The sequence below is a fragment of the Mesoplodon bidens genome (assembly GCF_964165515.1).
Source record: "Mesoplodon bidens genome assembly, chromosome: 12".
Taxonomy (NCBI): domain Eukaryota; kingdom Metazoa; phylum Chordata; class Mammalia; order Artiodactyla; family Ziphiidae; genus Mesoplodon; species Mesoplodon bidens.
In genome coordinates this window covers 82,280,833-82,297,937 of record NC_138168.1, presented here as the reverse complement: position 1 = coordinate 82,297,937, position 17,105 = coordinate 82,280,833, and the positions used below count along the sequence as shown (strand labels likewise).

Genomic DNA, 17,105 nt, shown 5'->3' with positions numbered 1-17,105 from the left:
GGAGAAGAATAAATGGAAAGTAACAATTTTTTTAAAATATGTATTTCAGTATGTAAATGCTAGGGTACAACCACTCTAGAAACCGTGACGAAGCTGTGCAAAGCCTGCCCCACAGAGAATCACGGGGAATGTCTCAGCTTCATCACAGACCCAGGCCGGGGTGTCTCGGTGGAGATTTAAATGCCTACGGGGTGCTGCCATCACACCTATGGGGTGACATGATTTTCCAAACGGGCAAAGACATTTGACAAAGCTCTGAACAAAACACAGGTCAAACTCTCATTGATTTATTGGGTTGATGCACTCCTACAAAATTCAAAGTACCCTACAGCGGAGGGGAAAAAATAATTTGTGTTCACTTGTAAAATGGAGCTGGTTCTTGGCTCAAGTAATTACACCATGGTTTTCACTTACATGAATGTCCAGGAGAACAGTTCTGCAGTGTGAGGGACTGACTTAAACATGCAGGACAGTCAGCACCACAGCCCCAAACACTAAGTGCCACCTTCCCCCAATTCATGATGAAAACCAAAAACAGACCCATCAACTTCCAAAATGTCACTGGTGGGCAGTACCTCGGCTGCTGAGAACTGTCTCTGCCCCTCTCCACAGCCAGGACTTCAACTTCACCTCTGGGAGGGTCAGTGACATCAGAGGACACCGAATGCACCAAAAAGCACACAGCCCAGAGCAGGTGCAAAGGGAATATTAGCACCCTCACTTCCTGAAAAAAGGAAATACACTCACCAGAGCAATTTAAAAGACAGCATTTCAATAAATAATGTAGCGTATTTAACTGGGACTCTCATCTTGGGATCAAAAATGTTTTATTTGATTAATCATCAGCCCTTAGACCCCCCCTCTGAGGTAAAAACTACAGAACGATAATCTTCTATGAAGACGACTGAAAAAAAAATCTAAAAAATAATATCAAAGAAGTTACAAGTAAATAATAAATGATTTAAGTTTTCAACCACATAATGCCCTGTGGCATCAAAGCTTGACACTTAACATCCTTGACACTTAACAGTTTTATATCTGCAGTCATCCCTCAGTATCTGAGGGGGACTGGTTCTAGGACCCGCAGGGAAACCAAATCTGAGGATGCTCAAGTCCTTTATAGCACAGAATAGTATTTTCCATCCACTGCTGATTAACTCCGAGGATGCAGAACCTGCACATACAGAGGGCCAGCTGTACTTATATTCACAGTTTGATCTACAGCCATACCACCCAGAATGTGCCCGATCTCATCACATACACAGTTTGTGTGAATTATGTTCTTAATCTACTTGATTTATTCAATTTCTCTATTCAACTTCTCAGAATCTCTACTATGTAATTCCATAAATGAACAGCTTGTAAAGAATCAATGAATTTTACATCTGAAAAGAATCTTAGAAAGTATCCAATTCAGTTCCTTCATCTGATGTATCTTGTGTTACTTAAAAAAGTGTGAGTGTAATTTTAAGAAAAGGTAAAGATTTTGGTCAATCAAGGCTGCCAGTAGAAGGATACAACATTTTGTAAATACAAAATTACAATTTTTTTTCAGTTCTCCAAGCTTCACACACTATATACAATTCTGTATTAATGCTTTTGACATAGTTTATGTTGGTGTCAAGAGCACATTGAGCATTGAGTTCATTTGCACAGAAAAGCTCAAAAATCTCTCAATTTTTAAATATCAATTTGCAAACTTTGTATAGCATTGGTTATTCTTAATTAACTCAGATTTCCCTAAATTTTACTCATGCTTTTACTTTAAAATGCAATGGTGTGTGACATCTTTCATTAGTGACATTTGCTGTGCTCTGTCATCCAAGCAAGTATCAATCATCATCGGTCAGTGAAAGAGAATGAAAATCAAACCATTTAAATGAAACAACAGAAGGACCTACTCAATGAGAGAAAAAAATAACCATATTCGTTGACCACATTCAAAGGCTAGTCCAGTCTAACCTGTACCATTAACAAAGAGATCACCATTACTTTATGTTCTTCTGATGTAGATAGAAATTGATCTACTTTTCAGAAGATATCTGGGACTCTACAATTCTTTATTGTTATTATTCTTTTGTCAAGGAAATTCAAGGCAGCAGTATGCTTGCAAAGAAATAAATTCTATCATAACATAAATGTCATGCCAGAAAAAAATGTAATTTCATAAATCTTCCAAGTGCACTTGACCTGAGGTCACACTCCAATTGGTAACGTTCTTGACAATGCAAGGTCTCTGGCAATAAAAGAGAGAAGTAAATACTGGTAGTAAATGTTTCTTAATAGCAGGCTGCCAAGATTTGATTCAATTATCTTGTGATAAATATCCTCAGCATCTGAAAGAACACTTAGAGGAACAGGAACACGGCGGGTGTTTTCATGGTGGGAATGTGCTGCAGGCCACCTCCACGTTCATCATAACATGGGGGAGGGAAAGGCCTTCCTGGAAGAGGAGGGGGGAATGTAGGTGCACCCATGCTCTCGGGCTCCAGGAGGCTATGGCTGTGCAGGGGTCCTCCCATGGTACCTTATCCGGGTCCCTGATGGAAAGTACAAAGGCAAAGGCAACAGGATCGTCAGCCAGAGTTTCGTTTCCACCAGAAACTGGTCCCTGCAGAGCTGGGAGGACCACCTAGATGTCACAGTTATATTCAGGGGCATATAACAGACACCACTGTATTTCTGACACTTAAAGAACTTTGATAAAGAAGAATTTAAGTTCAAAACCCTTACAAACTACCTAGTTGGAATTCTATTTAAAGACCCTGAGGGACTTCCCTGGTGGTCCAGTGGTTAAGACTCCGCGCTTCCATTGCAGGGGGCACGCCTGGCTTCAATCCTTGGTTGAGGAACTAAGATCCCACATGCTGCGCGGTGAGGCAAAAAAGAAAAAAATAATAATAATAAAATAAAAACATTAAAATAAAAATAAAGACCCTAAGAAGAACCCTAAGAACTCATTACTCGCAAGTTTCTATTGGGGGATGTGCTGTAAGAAAATGGAAACCTGAGGACCACCTCCTTTGAGGAAGTGCTACTGCTCTGTGGGATTAAAGTTAAAAAAGAACAGTATTCAGCCATAAAAAGGATGAATGAATGAAGCACTGAGTCACGCAGCAACATGGATAAAGCTAGAAAACATCAGGCTAAACAAAAGAAGGCAGACACACAGGCTACATATTGTACGATTCCATTTCTATGAAATAGCAGAATAGGCAAATCCACAGAAACGGAAAGCAGACGCCTGGCTGTCGGGGGCTGAGGGCAGTGGAGGAGGAGAGACGGCTGAGGGCACCGGGGCTTCTTTTCTTTTCTTTTTTTTTTTTTGCAGTGATGAAAATGTTCTGGAATTAGATAGTGGTGATGGTTGTACAACTCTGTGAATATACTAAAAACCACTGATTTGTACACTTTTAGAGGTGACTTTTATGGTGTGTGAATTACACTTAACTTTTTAAAAAGAAGGTAAAGATGTTGGTGCAGATTTTACAGGAGAGAAATTAGTTACAATAAAACTCCATCATAAGTGGCTTCCAAAGGACCAAATCACACGAAATATACAGCTGCATTACTGCGAGGTTAATGAAAATCAGTGTGAATTATATAAATAAATAAAGGCGCAAGAATAAAGACAGCAAAACGATTACTAAACAATCGACCTCTCCCTGCACTGAGCAAGCCCCAAATGATCACAAGGCAGTTAGTTCCAAATCGCCACCCCCAGTCCCCAGATAAGAATATAAGGGCCATTACCAATGCAGTTACATCTAAATTTGCTGTACTGCAGGACACATTATTACTGGGTTTTACTCTATGTATGTTAATAGAGGAATATTTAAAAGGAAAAAAAAAGTGGTTAAAATCCAGTTCCCCTACATGGAGGGAAAAACAAAAAAATACAGTTCTCTCCCTATGTACGATGGACCATGACCTTGTCCAAGTTACTAGCAACTTAATGTGTCTCTGTGCCTTGATTTACCCAGCTGTGAAAATAAAATGATAATAACACATCTCTGCTCCATAGGATGATGTAACGGATAATTAATGCTTTTAAGGTTCTTGGTGATCTTTATATTTGAGACAGCCTGTTATCAGGACGAAGCCTTAACAAACACCTTCTCTCCAGCAGTCAAGACCTGATTCTATTTAAAGAGGTAATGAGATGTGCTGCAAAACCAAATGGAATGCTTGATCCATTACTTTGCTTTTTTCACTTCATAAACTTGTATAAAATAAATGCATATTCCTATAGTTGTTTAACTTGGTGCTTTAATCATATTGAATAACTGAATTTTAGAAAAAGAAAAAAATGCTAAACTCTTTTATCCGATCCTTCATTTTAAGAGGATTTAGAAAAGGAGGAGTTAGAATAACCTGCCCAAGGTCAAGCATGAGGCCTGGAGCTAGAATCCAGGTCCCAGACCCACTGTCTTTTATAAACATTAGTACCCCCAAATTAAACTTAAAACACATCTATCAGCATTGACTTTTACCGGGGATACAGATGTTACTATTCTTTTTTAGCTGTGGTTTTGGTTTATCTGTCAAAACAAACCCATGGGGCTTCCCTGGTGGTGCAGTGGTTGAGAGTCCGCCTGCCGATGCAGGGGACACGGGTTCGTGCCCCGGTCCGGGAAGATCCCACATGCCGCGGAGCGGCTGGGCCCGTGAGCCATGGCCGCTGAGCCTGCGCGTCCAGAGCCTGTGCTCCGCAACAGGAGAGGCCACAGCAGTGAAAGGTCCGCGTACCGCAAAAAACAAAACAAAACAAAACAAAAAACCATGGGCACCAATCAACGCATTAAAGTCGCAGAGCAGTCAGGCTCTTTGGAGCGGGGTATATGTCATGGGCCATCCCAGAGTCCCTCAGGCACGTGGGCAAGTGAGCAGAGCCTTCAGCTCTGAGGAAGTCTCAGCACAATTCCCTTGCAACCAGATTTATAAAAAGAAATCTGGGAAGCTTCAAGGCACACTCCAAGGTTGCTTTTTATCCCCCAGGACCCACACTTGGGACACTGCCTTTCCTTGCTAGACATGCCTATCAACCTGCCTTTCACTTAATAGACAGTTGAGTGAAATACCTGCTATTCACCAAGAAGTGTGTTTGCTGCTGCGTCCGAAACATCTTTGTGTTCCTCACAGGCCCTGTTTTTCAAGGGATTTTCAATCTCTTGAAAATAGTACGTAAATTATGACAAGCACACAGAGTGACACTGCAAGGCAATAAATCTTAACTTCCACATCAGGTATACAGACAAAATGCTTTCAGAGCTCAGAAGAGGAAGAGCCTATGACCCCTCCAAGGTGACATGCAGGCAGCCCCCCTACTTCTTACAGAACACAATCCTAAAAGTAGGAAAACTGAGTTTATAGGTTCTGTGAAGACTTCTATTCCCAGGGATCTAAACAAATTATAATATTCCTGTTTATACGTCGGCTTTTAAACACAACTGACACATATCTTAATCTCCTCCTCCTCCTTCCCCAGGGAAAGCACATGACCTGTTGAAGATCAAAGAACATCCCCAAGGGGGCTACAGGCTCACCAGCCCAAACACACCTGACGACTGGCATTTTGGGGTCATAGGTATTAAGCTATGAAACCAAGGCTTCTTATCAACATTTTTCAGGTCCCTTTTCCCCTCATTTTTATAAAATAATAATGACAAAATTCAGTAAACATTCAAATAATTTTGCGGATACTACTAAACAAAGATGCCTAAACCTCGCAAAAAGGTGATGTGGTCCTTCATCAACCGAAACATGAAAGTCAGAATTAGATTCACAAATAACAATTTAGGAGTAAATAATTCGTGTTGGAAAGGTAAAGGCAGAAAAGCTGACAATAGCACGTCCTTCTGTTTAGAAGCTTCAAAGTGCTTCACTGGAAATTCCGGATTCCCTCAGAAGCCTGTTGGGGAACTCTGGGGGGGAAGGGACATTCTAGAAACTGTTCCACGTGGCACAGCATCTGCCCCCGTCCTGGGGCAGCTGGTCAGGGCTCCTCACAGAAGACACAAAATAATTTTGCTGACAACTGCATATGTCTCTTAGCAAATAAATTTTCCCAGAGCTACTAACAAGTAACAAACTTGGATAACTTGAACTCTGTCACATTGTCCCATAACATGTTAAGGTGGTTAATGGCCAAAAAGCAAAACAAAAAAAAAGGATAAAAGATAAAGGGATTTGCATGGGATTGGACAATTTATAAAAAAGAGAATCAGAGCTGAGTCCTGTAGGATCAGAAATCAATTTATATACCGCAAAAATCATAACTGAATTGTTTGAAATGAAAGGAATTAATTTGCAGCTCTTGAATTTCAACCTTGATTGTTTTCTCCTATCAACAAACGTGTTTGCTTTACGCTGTGAGTGAAAATCTTTAAAGTCGGCAAGTTGTCATTCAAATCTCCTCCTTCTCCCTTTATGTGGCTACCTTTGATGAGTTGTGGGGTTTTATGGATGGCTTTCAGTATAAGCCATTGAAACCATTTGGAAACAGGTGGGATATTCACTATAAATATAGAGGCTTAGCACAAGGTGTTCCAAAATGAACTCCTGGTCATCTGCCAAAACCGCTCCACAGACAGCTTCCCCATCTTCATTGCTGACAACTCCATCCTTTCCGTTGCTCAGGCAAAACCCGGGAGTCCTCCTTGGCCTCCGTTCCTTCCCTCACACCACACAGCCATCTCTGAGCAAGGTCTGCTGGCTCCACCTCCCCCACGACCACTGAGACCAAAGCCACCATCACCTCTCGCCTGGTCACTGCAAAAGCCACCCTGGCCTCCTACAGTCCATTCATTCTCAACTGATCCTTTTGAAACGCTGGTCAGATCATGTCACTTCTCTGCTCAGAAACACGGGATGGTCCCACGTGTTCCCCAGAGTCAACATCAGACCTTGGGAACACGTCTAGGAAGTAGCCAAACAGCTCTTCTGCAATGGTTATTTCAAGAAAAAGCACTTATATGGTGTTGCAAGCTGAACCAGCTGCTTTTTTTCACAAAACACAATTTTTACTCAAGAAAACGACAGAAAATATTTTTTTTAATGAGCAAAATGAACCTGTCATTTCCAAGGGGGAAAAATGACAGTATCTGTAGATATAATGCAAACTTTCCAGCAAAAATTGGAATTTTGGAAAACTTGTGTTCCCCACCATGAGCTTGACAGCTTCCCAATACTTTGAGACTTTTCCAATGAGACTGGAGGTGATATTAATGAATGTGATTTTTAATGCTATATAATAAAATGTCCATATTTGAAAGGTCTGAATAACACCAAGTGACCTAATATTTTGGAAATAACCATTGCATGTTATAATACATGAGTAAAAGATCCATTCAGAGTACAAGATAGGCCAATGGACTTTAATGTGACAAAGTAAGGAAAGTCCACCAATAAGGTTTCAGATTCCACATTGTAACTAACATTGAAGGAACTACCTCTTGTTGAGCTTTGGTGTAATATTAAATAAGAATATCCGCAACTATCTGAAAGGATTATTAAAATACTCCTCCCTTTTCTGACTATAAATCTATGTGAGGTTGAGTTTTCTTCAAATCACTTCCACCAAAACAACACAGTGCAACAGACTGAATGCAGAAGCTGATGTAAAAATCCAGCTGTCTATTAAGACACACATTAAAGAAATTTGCACAAAAGTAAAACAATACCACTCTTCACACTGATATATACATGATTTTGGTTTGGAGAACTAGTTCATTTTTAGAAATATGCTTATTGTGTTAACATGAAGTATATTCATTGTTGTTACGTTAAATAAACTTTAATAGATTTTTTAAAATTTCTCAGTTTAAATTTCTAATACACTAAATACGGATAGATAGTAATACAACTAAGCTCTTTAGAGCCCCACATAGCTAAGCTCTTTGGGGGTCCCTGATAACTTTTTACAGTAAAGGATCTGGAGACCAGCAAGTTTAGCAACTGCAGAATCAGAGCCATTATCATGGTGGACTGATTATTGTCTATTCACACATCTACCCCTCAAAGTCTGCCCACCCCAAAAGTGGGGACTGTAGTTCTTTATTTTTGTATCTTTGCCATCAAACACAGTGCTTGACGCACAAACACAAATTTATTATCTTACTGGTTCTGGAAGTCAGAAGACTAAACTTGGTCAGCAGGGCTGTATTTCATGTGGAGGCTCAAGGAGATAATGTTTCCAGGCCTTTTCCAGCTTCCAGAAGCTGCCTGCATTCCTTGACTCACAGGCCTGCATCACTTCAATCTCTGCTTATGTCATCACATCTTCTCTGATTCTGACTCTCCAGCCTCTCTCTTATAAAGACCCTGTGATTAGGCCCATCCAGATAATCCAAGATAATCTCCCCATCTCAAGGTCCTTAATTTAATCACATCTTTGAAGTCCCTTTTGCCATATGCACAGGCTCCAGGGATTAGGATGCAGACATTCCTGGGGGAGCCATTATTCTGCCTACCACAAGCCATGTATGAAGATAATGCAGTTAAAGCCAAGGAGAAAATGACCCCACCATTTCCCCCAACATTTAAGAGTCTGAGGCCAGGATGAGAAAGAAACTGAGCACAAAGATTACCTCTGGGAGAGAAACTGGGTGGCCAAGGACAGGGTGGGAGGAATTTATCTCTATTATTTGTTTAACTAACACTTACATGGCCTTTACTATGTGCCAGGCACCGTCTAGTTCTTTCCAGGTATTACTTCATTGATCCCATGATCCAAAATCCTAAACTACTTTACAGATGCAAAAACTCAGCACAGAGAGTGTAAGTGACTTGCCCAACCAAAGCCACCCAGCTAGTAAGTGGGCGAGCCTGGAGCCAAGACTCGCACCCAGGGTGTCTGGCTAGTGTCTGTGCTCTTAACCACTTGACTACATAGCTTAGGGGGACTTATCTATCACAGTTTAACCTTTTATACTGCTGGAATTTCATGTCATGCCCATGTATTACCAATCCAAAAAAATTAAAGATACAGCCACATATAGCTGTCTCTAGAAGTGAGAGCTAAAAGGGAGATGTCTGTACTTGGTCCTTCCTGAGTCTCAATTCCTTGATAGGGAGGAATAAAGTCAGGAACATAATTCATTTACAAAAGAAGGGGAACAAAAAATGGAAATGCAGACAAGCATCATTTGGCAGTCAGTACTGGAATCATCCACAGGAAGAGTCAGACCTTTTTTTTTTTTCCTTTTATGTAACAGGCTATGTAACATTTCCTCTTTTCAACAAACAAGCATCATTTGGCAATCGGTCCTTGTAACATCCACAGGAAGAGTCAGACCTTTTTTTTCCTTTTATGTAAACAGGCTATGTAACATTTCCTCTTTCCAACAATAGGTAACAGTTTTACAGAACTACTATCTCATAGAGACCTGGCTCACTTTGCATGAACAGGAGACTATGTTTGATCCAAGCATCCCAACTTTCAAATGGCTATTAAAAGTGATCTATCCAACAGAAAGTGCATGCTGTGCTCTTCAGAGAATTCTGTAGCTTTTAACCTGAAAGATGAATTTGCATGTTACGTTAGGACAGAGAATACAGGACTGGTTTTACTCAAAATGCCAGCAAGTTTTACTCACCGGCTTCTCCCTCAGTTCCAACGCTGCCTCATCCTCGGTGCTACGGGCATCTGTTCACCACCAGCTGGCCTGGCCTGAGGCAGCCACGTCCCTAAAGGGGACCTGCAAGGACCACGCCGCTAGTGGACACAGCGTCACAATGCTGAGGAGGCACTTTGTTTTTATAGGGCACTGATAGTAATTCATATATTCATTCCCCAAAAAACATTTATTTGAGTCTTTATTTTACAAGGGACTTTTGATCGTTAAAAATAACAATACTGTAAGAGCCAAAGGAATGAAGCTCTAGCAGTGGAATAATAAAGCCAATATGCAGAAGGTGGAGTATCGACCCTGGAAGGATGTCGAGCCACATTTTAGTGCTCCTTAAATGACCAGACAAATTCTCTGTGTTTTTTTTTTTTTTAAGGCAGGGGAAAGTAAGGCAATACTCGCTAGTTTCTTCAGCTACCTGCCATGATATATTTGTTAAAAACCCCAGGAATTCAGGGTTTTAATACAATCTGGCCCCAACAGACTTTCCAATGTTATTTCCCACTCACACAGAGCCAGGTGACCTGTGCTTTGGGCCTGTGTCGCAGGTTACACGCCCTCTATGAAATGCTCTCCCGCTTCCACCACACACCTTCCAATCTACAACCTGCCCATCTAACACGCTCAGATCTTTCTCCAATTCTCACACTTCTCTTTGGGGACCCCTTTGCTCCCAGGAGAAACAAACAGAAAAATCAGTGGGAATTCTACCTCTGAGGTGGACCTCTAATTCTCCTCACTGAAAAGCTTTTTTTTCAAACGTGAATTATTATTTACAAGTGTTTTACTTTTCCTACTCAACTATAAGCTCCTTGAAGGTAAAAAATAACATCTAACGCATTTTTATATACCTGCAACATTCAGCAAGAAGTTATTGTTTATGTGTTAAATAAACAAGTGAATAAATGAATGAACATGGGAAAGAGGAAAACAAATTCCCCAATAATAACACTAAATTTTATAAGGGAATTAGCACCCAAGGATCATAGTTACTGCTAACAGAAAGCTGATGAAATTGAAACTACCTTCAGCACCATCATAAGAAACTACGAACTCTGAGACCAAAGTTCTCTGTGTCCTGGTAAAATCAGTATTTCCCGCCCAGATTTTTAAAAAATTTTTTATATGCGCCAACCATCTTTAAGAACTTGAATAGGTTTTGACATCTGGGGATCTGGGGTGGCAGCCAGAGAGACTCAGTAACAGCAGTTTCACACACAAACAGGGCATTTTCTGAGCTCGTTGTTCTTAGCTATCCTAAGCCAGGCTATGGAAGCCGAAATGCCCTCACTCTCATAAACAGGAGATAAGTGGGTTCGCCACATCAGAGATGGCTCTATAATTCTTCCCCTGGTGAAAGCTGTATAATGGACACATACATTCCCAGGAGCAATTCATTCCAAAGAGCAAATCTGCATCTAAGTGGCTTCTGGTAGACTAAGACTCTACACTACTCATACAGCAATTTAAAAAGAGTGATTCAAAGTCGGGTGGGGAATTAAAAAAAGAAGCTCAGGCTGCAATTACCTTCATCATCCAGTAAGAAGCATTTGCTGGGCTGGCATTATCTAAATGGAAGCAGGAACATAGGTCTTTTCTATTTTTGTCTCCTGTTAAGTATACCCCAATCCTAACAAGGCCATATGAACAGCTGTTTATAGATGGAGAATACATTAATGCCACATCAAGTTCAATGTTTACATAAAGGCTTTGTTCAGGAAGTCTATGCCCGATGAGACTCTCTTAACAGCTATTGGAATTTTTCAAACGATGGCATACACTGGAAAAGGGATTTTCCATATAAATGAAAAACAGCATTAACAGGAACCCGGTATCAACAGGGCTGGCATGTCTGATGCCTTCAATAGTGGCCTTGTTGGCTTCTCTGGGGATTTCCAGCGGTAAAACTAATTCTCTGTATAAAAAGTCTTTACAAACGATATTTCCACTCAAGTCAAATACAGCCTCTAGACATTTCTTCTCTCTCTCTCCTATAGAGAACTAGAACAGAAATTCAAACCCTTACAGGCAGGAATCAAATGGTCATTCATTTCTAAGGATACAGAGGAACTTAGTACTGGACACCCATCACTTCTCGGTGCATCCCTGCCCATTCCACTCCTCACAGCCTCAGGGGAATGTCACAGCAAAGCCGCTGACTGTTGGAAGTTCTTTGCTTCTCAGTGTATCAATCCGCTGAATGGGACCGTATCCTGAGGGTGGGCTAAGAACCAATGAGGGGAACTGCTGAGCGCTGCCTCCTGATCGCACTGAGGACAGTGGTGGGGCTGGGGGCGTGGGATCCCTGATTGAGCGACTAACAACACACAGGCATAATCGCTGTCATTTGCTGAGAACTTTATACACATTATCTTGTCTAATTCTCAAGAGCTGGGCACAGAAGCGTTCAGGGAAGGGTAGGCCCTACTGCTGAGGATCAGACCACCTCCTTCAGACCGCTGGCCTTGACAATGTGAGCGAGCCCTGGTCCACGACAGAGCTGGCACTACCCCAGACCACCTGAAGGGGGCTTCCTGATTGCAGGACCCAGGAATTTGCATTTTCACAAGCTCATCGGGTGAGTCTTAAGCACTATGAAGGCTGAGAACCATTTCCTTAAACACTGTACACATCCATGAGTCTCAAACACCACTAGGATGTTTCTTTTCTAGAAAAGCATGGAACCTGAACAGCAACTCAATCCCTGCCGGAGTTCCATGGGACTTGTCACCATTACCACCATTTCTTTCACTCACTTATATATAATAAGAGGGGTTTTGTTTTTGTTTTCCGCTGCTCAAACCTGATCAAGACACTAAAGCTAACAAACATGAATTTCTGGATACCTGACTAAAACCAAAAGTAGACCAAAAGTCCTAAACTCACGTCGCTTACCCTCCGGTCTTGCATATTTTAAACACCCAATAGGGCTCAGTGAATATTCAGCCCAGACAGTTAAGATATACCCAAAACAGCTGCTGAGGGCTTCTTCTTCCTCCATCTTCTGATGTTCTTACAGTTTCTATTCAAAACAAACAAACAAACAAAAATACCAGGTCTTCCCTTCCAGAGAGCCAGCTGTGTGGTTTTTATTAACAGGCAAAGGACTGGCTTCTCCGGAAAATAAAACAGGGAAAGCTTCCTTCTTTTCAAGTACCAGGCTGCCTTTGGTAACGCTGAGAGCACATGAAATTTAGGGAAAGGCAGACTCTGAAATGACCACTCCTAAGTATCATTCAAAGTTGTATGAAACATTGTTTTCCAAAAATCACTTAAATTCTTTTGTGTGATTTTAAAACCTTTTTTTAGCACGAAAGTGGGACTACTGTTTCCTAATTCATCACCAAAGCAAGTCAAGGTAACCTTTAATGAGCTCACAGGATGGGGGGAGGGGAGAGGAGACTCCCGTGTTCAGGTGTCCTGCCCCACAGGAACCGGGCTGCACCCGGGCAGACACCGACTAGCTCAAGCTCTCGGCGGCCCGTTGGGCAGGGACGGGCCGCCGTGAGCTTGAGCTAGACGAAGCCTCGTCTTTCAGGTGAGGAATCAAGGCTCGGTGTCCTCATTCGGGCTCCCCCAGATGCAGTCTGAGTCAAGGTCGTGGCTACAGAAGTTTATCTAGAAGGTGATCCCAAGACGCCCAAGCGAGGGAGTGAGGCCAGGGAGACCAGAGCGCAGAAAGCCCAGAAAAGGTGTGAAATGAGGTTCCACGTGCAAGAGGAATCAGCTCCACGGGGGCCTCTGAAGAACCGCGGGGTGCACCCCAGAACTGTCTTGGCAGGGGATAGCGCAGCTGGGGTGTCATCCACCGATGCCCTCTCCTCCCTGGCTGAGCGCCGCCCCCAAGGTCACACAACCTGTGAAGGGCGGGCCCAGACTCAAGCCCAGGTGGGACTCAAAGCCTGCCTGCCTGTCACCACACCATCCATCTTCCCCACTTCCACAAACACGGGCTTCTCATGCCATCGGGATGTTAGGCTCAGCTGAGAGGTGCCCTCTTTTCTCTCTCGTCTCCCTTATCTTCTTCCCTCCATCTCCCCGACACGCCCCCAACCTTAAAAACAGACAGGCTTCCTTCTGAGATGTTCACGCACAGGCGTTTAACTTCCTTCACAAGCTACACAACTACTTCAAAAAAGAAAATAAACCAAGGGGGCGGGGGGGTGGGGGAGGGACGGACTGGGAGTTCGGGGTTAGCAGATGCAAACTATTCTATACAGAACGGATAAACAACAAGGTCCTGCTGTAGAGCACAGGGAACTGAATTCAATAACCTGCAATAAACCATCATGGAAAAGAACATGAAAGACAATGTATATATATGTATAACTGAATCATTTCGTTGTACGGCAGAACTTAACACGACATTGTAAATCAACTATACTTCAGTTTTTGAAAAAAAAACAACAAATTGACAGAGAAAAAAAGAAAGAAAAGAAATCAATTCCATATTTGCCAAGCATTTGGGAAAGCAGTCCATCGTGGCTGTTTTGTTTCCAACACAAGCACATTACTCGGAAGCAGTGGAGGGCACAGACAGTAAATCCCTGGGGAGAAGATGCTTCATGCCCACAGAGCACGGTCTCACCAGGAAGACAGGGTGGTGATAAACCACCCAGGGAAGGCTGAGCAGAGGTGTGCACTGCATCCGTGCGGGTACCTGCGGCATACACGGTTCAGAGCAGGGTGGGAAAGCCCTGCCACAGGCTAAGCTAAGCCACCTGCACACACTGACATGGGTATCCTTAGGTAAGTTACAAAACTGTAACCCATAAGAATGGGTCCCTAGGACAAGAACTCTAGCAGTCATCTAACATATCCAGGCCCTCCTCTTATGCTGTTTCCTTGCCAAAAAAAGAAGTGAAAAACAAGATTAACTGACCTGCTTGATCCTTAACTGTTTGGGGGAAAAAAAAAGGTAAATTTGCCTCTTTTGCTACTTTCTACAGAAATTCATTCCTGCAAGTACCAAAAGTGTTACTGATTCTGCAGTGATTTCTTATTATGATAAAATACATGGAGATACAACAGGCAGTGAATGTATCCCTCCAGAATAACGAATCCAACGAATGGACACACGATGTCTTATGTAGAATACTCAGACCTGTAAGAGCAGCCCAGGGTGGCTGAATGATGGCCCTAATATAGCCAAGTAATTAATTAGTTCCATCATAATTTTGGTTTTATGACACTCCCTTTTATATGTCAATAGTCAATGTAATGGCATTTTAAATTAGAGGGAAACTTCAAGAGAGGAGGAAAAGGCAGTATATACCTTATTGAATCACAAATCTTACAATCTGATTTTTTTAATTCCAAAAATGACCTAATAAACTTGTTTCATAATTAAATTGATCCTAACAGCTTCTCTTTTTGTTTTCCATTCATTTTTGGTAATCATGCAGAGATTTCTATTGGAAATCTATTATCATTATAATTAAGTATAAAAATTACTTTGTGTGCCTGTAACGTAAGACCTCACACTTGGTCTACTCTGGGGGCTTGGCCAGCTCCCTCCAGGGGTACAGAAGGAAACCACAGCTTTTCACTGTGAGCTGGAGCCCCTAATTTACTTGACTACAAAATATGAAATGCGCACGAATAATAAGCTCAGAAATTCAAACCTTCAAATGACTGCCTTACATGGAAATCTCACCTTCAGAAAAATAAGCTGGCACACAATATTTCATTTTTAGGCCTTTACAAAATTTTAGAATTCATGACCTACATGAAAAGTTCGTAGTTTACTGAGGAAGCAGTACTCAACAAAAGAGTTAAAGAACTGAATTGCATCAACCCTTCTTTAGAACCCAATAAATTACTGCAAAATGCCTTTGCCTTACACTCAACTGAACAGAAAAATCAACTTTGGCATTTATGCTGGCTTTCATCTCCTTCACTAACAAAGTAATTACAATACTAAATATCATGGGTGATTTTTTTTAAGACTGCAATTTTCAAGAAAGTTATTTTGTGCAAAAACCATTACTTTCTATTTTCACTAAAAGAGATAATTACTAAAATGCATGGAATTTTATATCAAATCTACTTGGTTGGCATCTGTGTTCTTCTAAGAAATGAGAAAACATCCTTTGAATAGCTTCAATAATCTCAGTTTGCAAGCAAAATCACAGCCTAAAAATATTAGCTGGTGATACCAGCAGTGAAGGAAGAAAGAACAAAACCTTACCATTTGTCGAATCCTTTTTAAAGTTATCCAGGAATTCCTCCAGGAGCTGGGACTGGTTAGGAGGGGGCAGCAGACCCTTCTGGTCCCTTGAGAACAGGTCACTGTCTGACCAGGAAGAACACAGAGTTGCTTTTGTGTCCGGCGGCCTGGCAATCAGAGTGAGCTCGACACTCTTCTCAGAAAACAGGGCCTCCATCTGCTTGAGGTCAAGATCAGACACAGCTTCCCCATTTAAGGTCATGATTTCATTGCCCTTTCTCAGCCCTGAGGAGAAAGGGGACACAGAGGAAGAAGGAAGAGAGATATTACGAGAGAAATATTTTAAGATGAAAGACGGCTGCAAACTCAAACCGTCTAGCGTTCTCAGGGACTGTTCTGTTGCCACTTTAAAAGAAAGCGCCAAAAGGTGTAGTATTCGGATTCCACTGATAACAAATCGCAGCTCTCTCAGACTAGTATTAGAAGAAATAGTCTGAGAGTCACTCAAATTAATTATTCCTCTATGTGATGTTCAGTGCCCTGGGAAATAACATTTGCCTGTGTCTGTCTGCCTGGCCGGCTCCATCTGTCTGTACGTATGCATGTGTACTGTGTGTGTGTATACTCTCTCTCTCTCTTTCAAAACCACACACACAAATTCTCTCTATATATATACATATATGTGTGTATGTATATGTATATGCATATGCATTTTCAATTCAACTATTAAGTTTACTTTCTTTAAAATTCTAGGAGAAATTGTTTTCTGACAAAATCATAAGAAAATTTCACTAGCCAGACTGTACTGCACAGAATCAAGAGAGAAGAGAGGGGCTTCCCTGGTGGTGCAGTGGTTGAGAGTCCGCCTGCTGATGCAGGGGATACGGGTTCATGCCCTGGTCCAGGAAGATCCCACATGCCGCGGAGCGGCTGGGCCCGTGAGCCTGCATGTCCGGAGCCTGTGCTCCGCAACGGGAGAGGCCACAGCAGTGAGAGGCTCACGTACCGCCAAAAAAAAAAAAAAAAAAAAGAGAGAGAACAGAGACACCGTGAGCCACACGGACCTTCCCCATATGCCAGGCCAGCCGGGAGAACATCACTTATAAAAATGCGGCTGAGATGCTGATGCTCATCCACCTGCGCAGTCACTGCAAACCCTAGGAATGAAAATAAAAGGAGAAAACAAGTCTAAATTCATCACACTAAATCAATGGGCAGTACTTCCTTGACCATCTATTCTCATAAGTATGGTATGTTTAGAAAGTCTAAATTACAACTATTTTGATATCTAGCAGGGGCAGAAAAGG

The 17,105-nt window shown here is 41.9% G+C and overlaps 1 protein-coding gene across 3 annotated transcripts in view; it reads right to left on the bottom strand.

The window, feature by feature from the left end:
• TIAM2 (TIAM Rac1 associated GEF 2) overlaps nt 1–17,105 on the bottom strand; it is a 236,226-nt gene that overhangs the window by 50,000 nt on the left and 169,121 nt on the right. For all 3 annotated transcript variants that reach the window (XM_081251340.1, XM_081251342.1, XM_081251341.1), the window contains 2 exons: nt 16,863–16,955; nt 15,820–16,083 (listed from right to left, as the gene is read on the bottom strand). In XM_081251340.1, the coding sequence (XP_081107466.1) occupies nt 15,820–16,083; nt 16,863–16,955 (357 nt within the window). The remainder of the gene's footprint in view (nt 1–15,819; nt 16,084–16,862; nt 16,956–17,105) is intronic.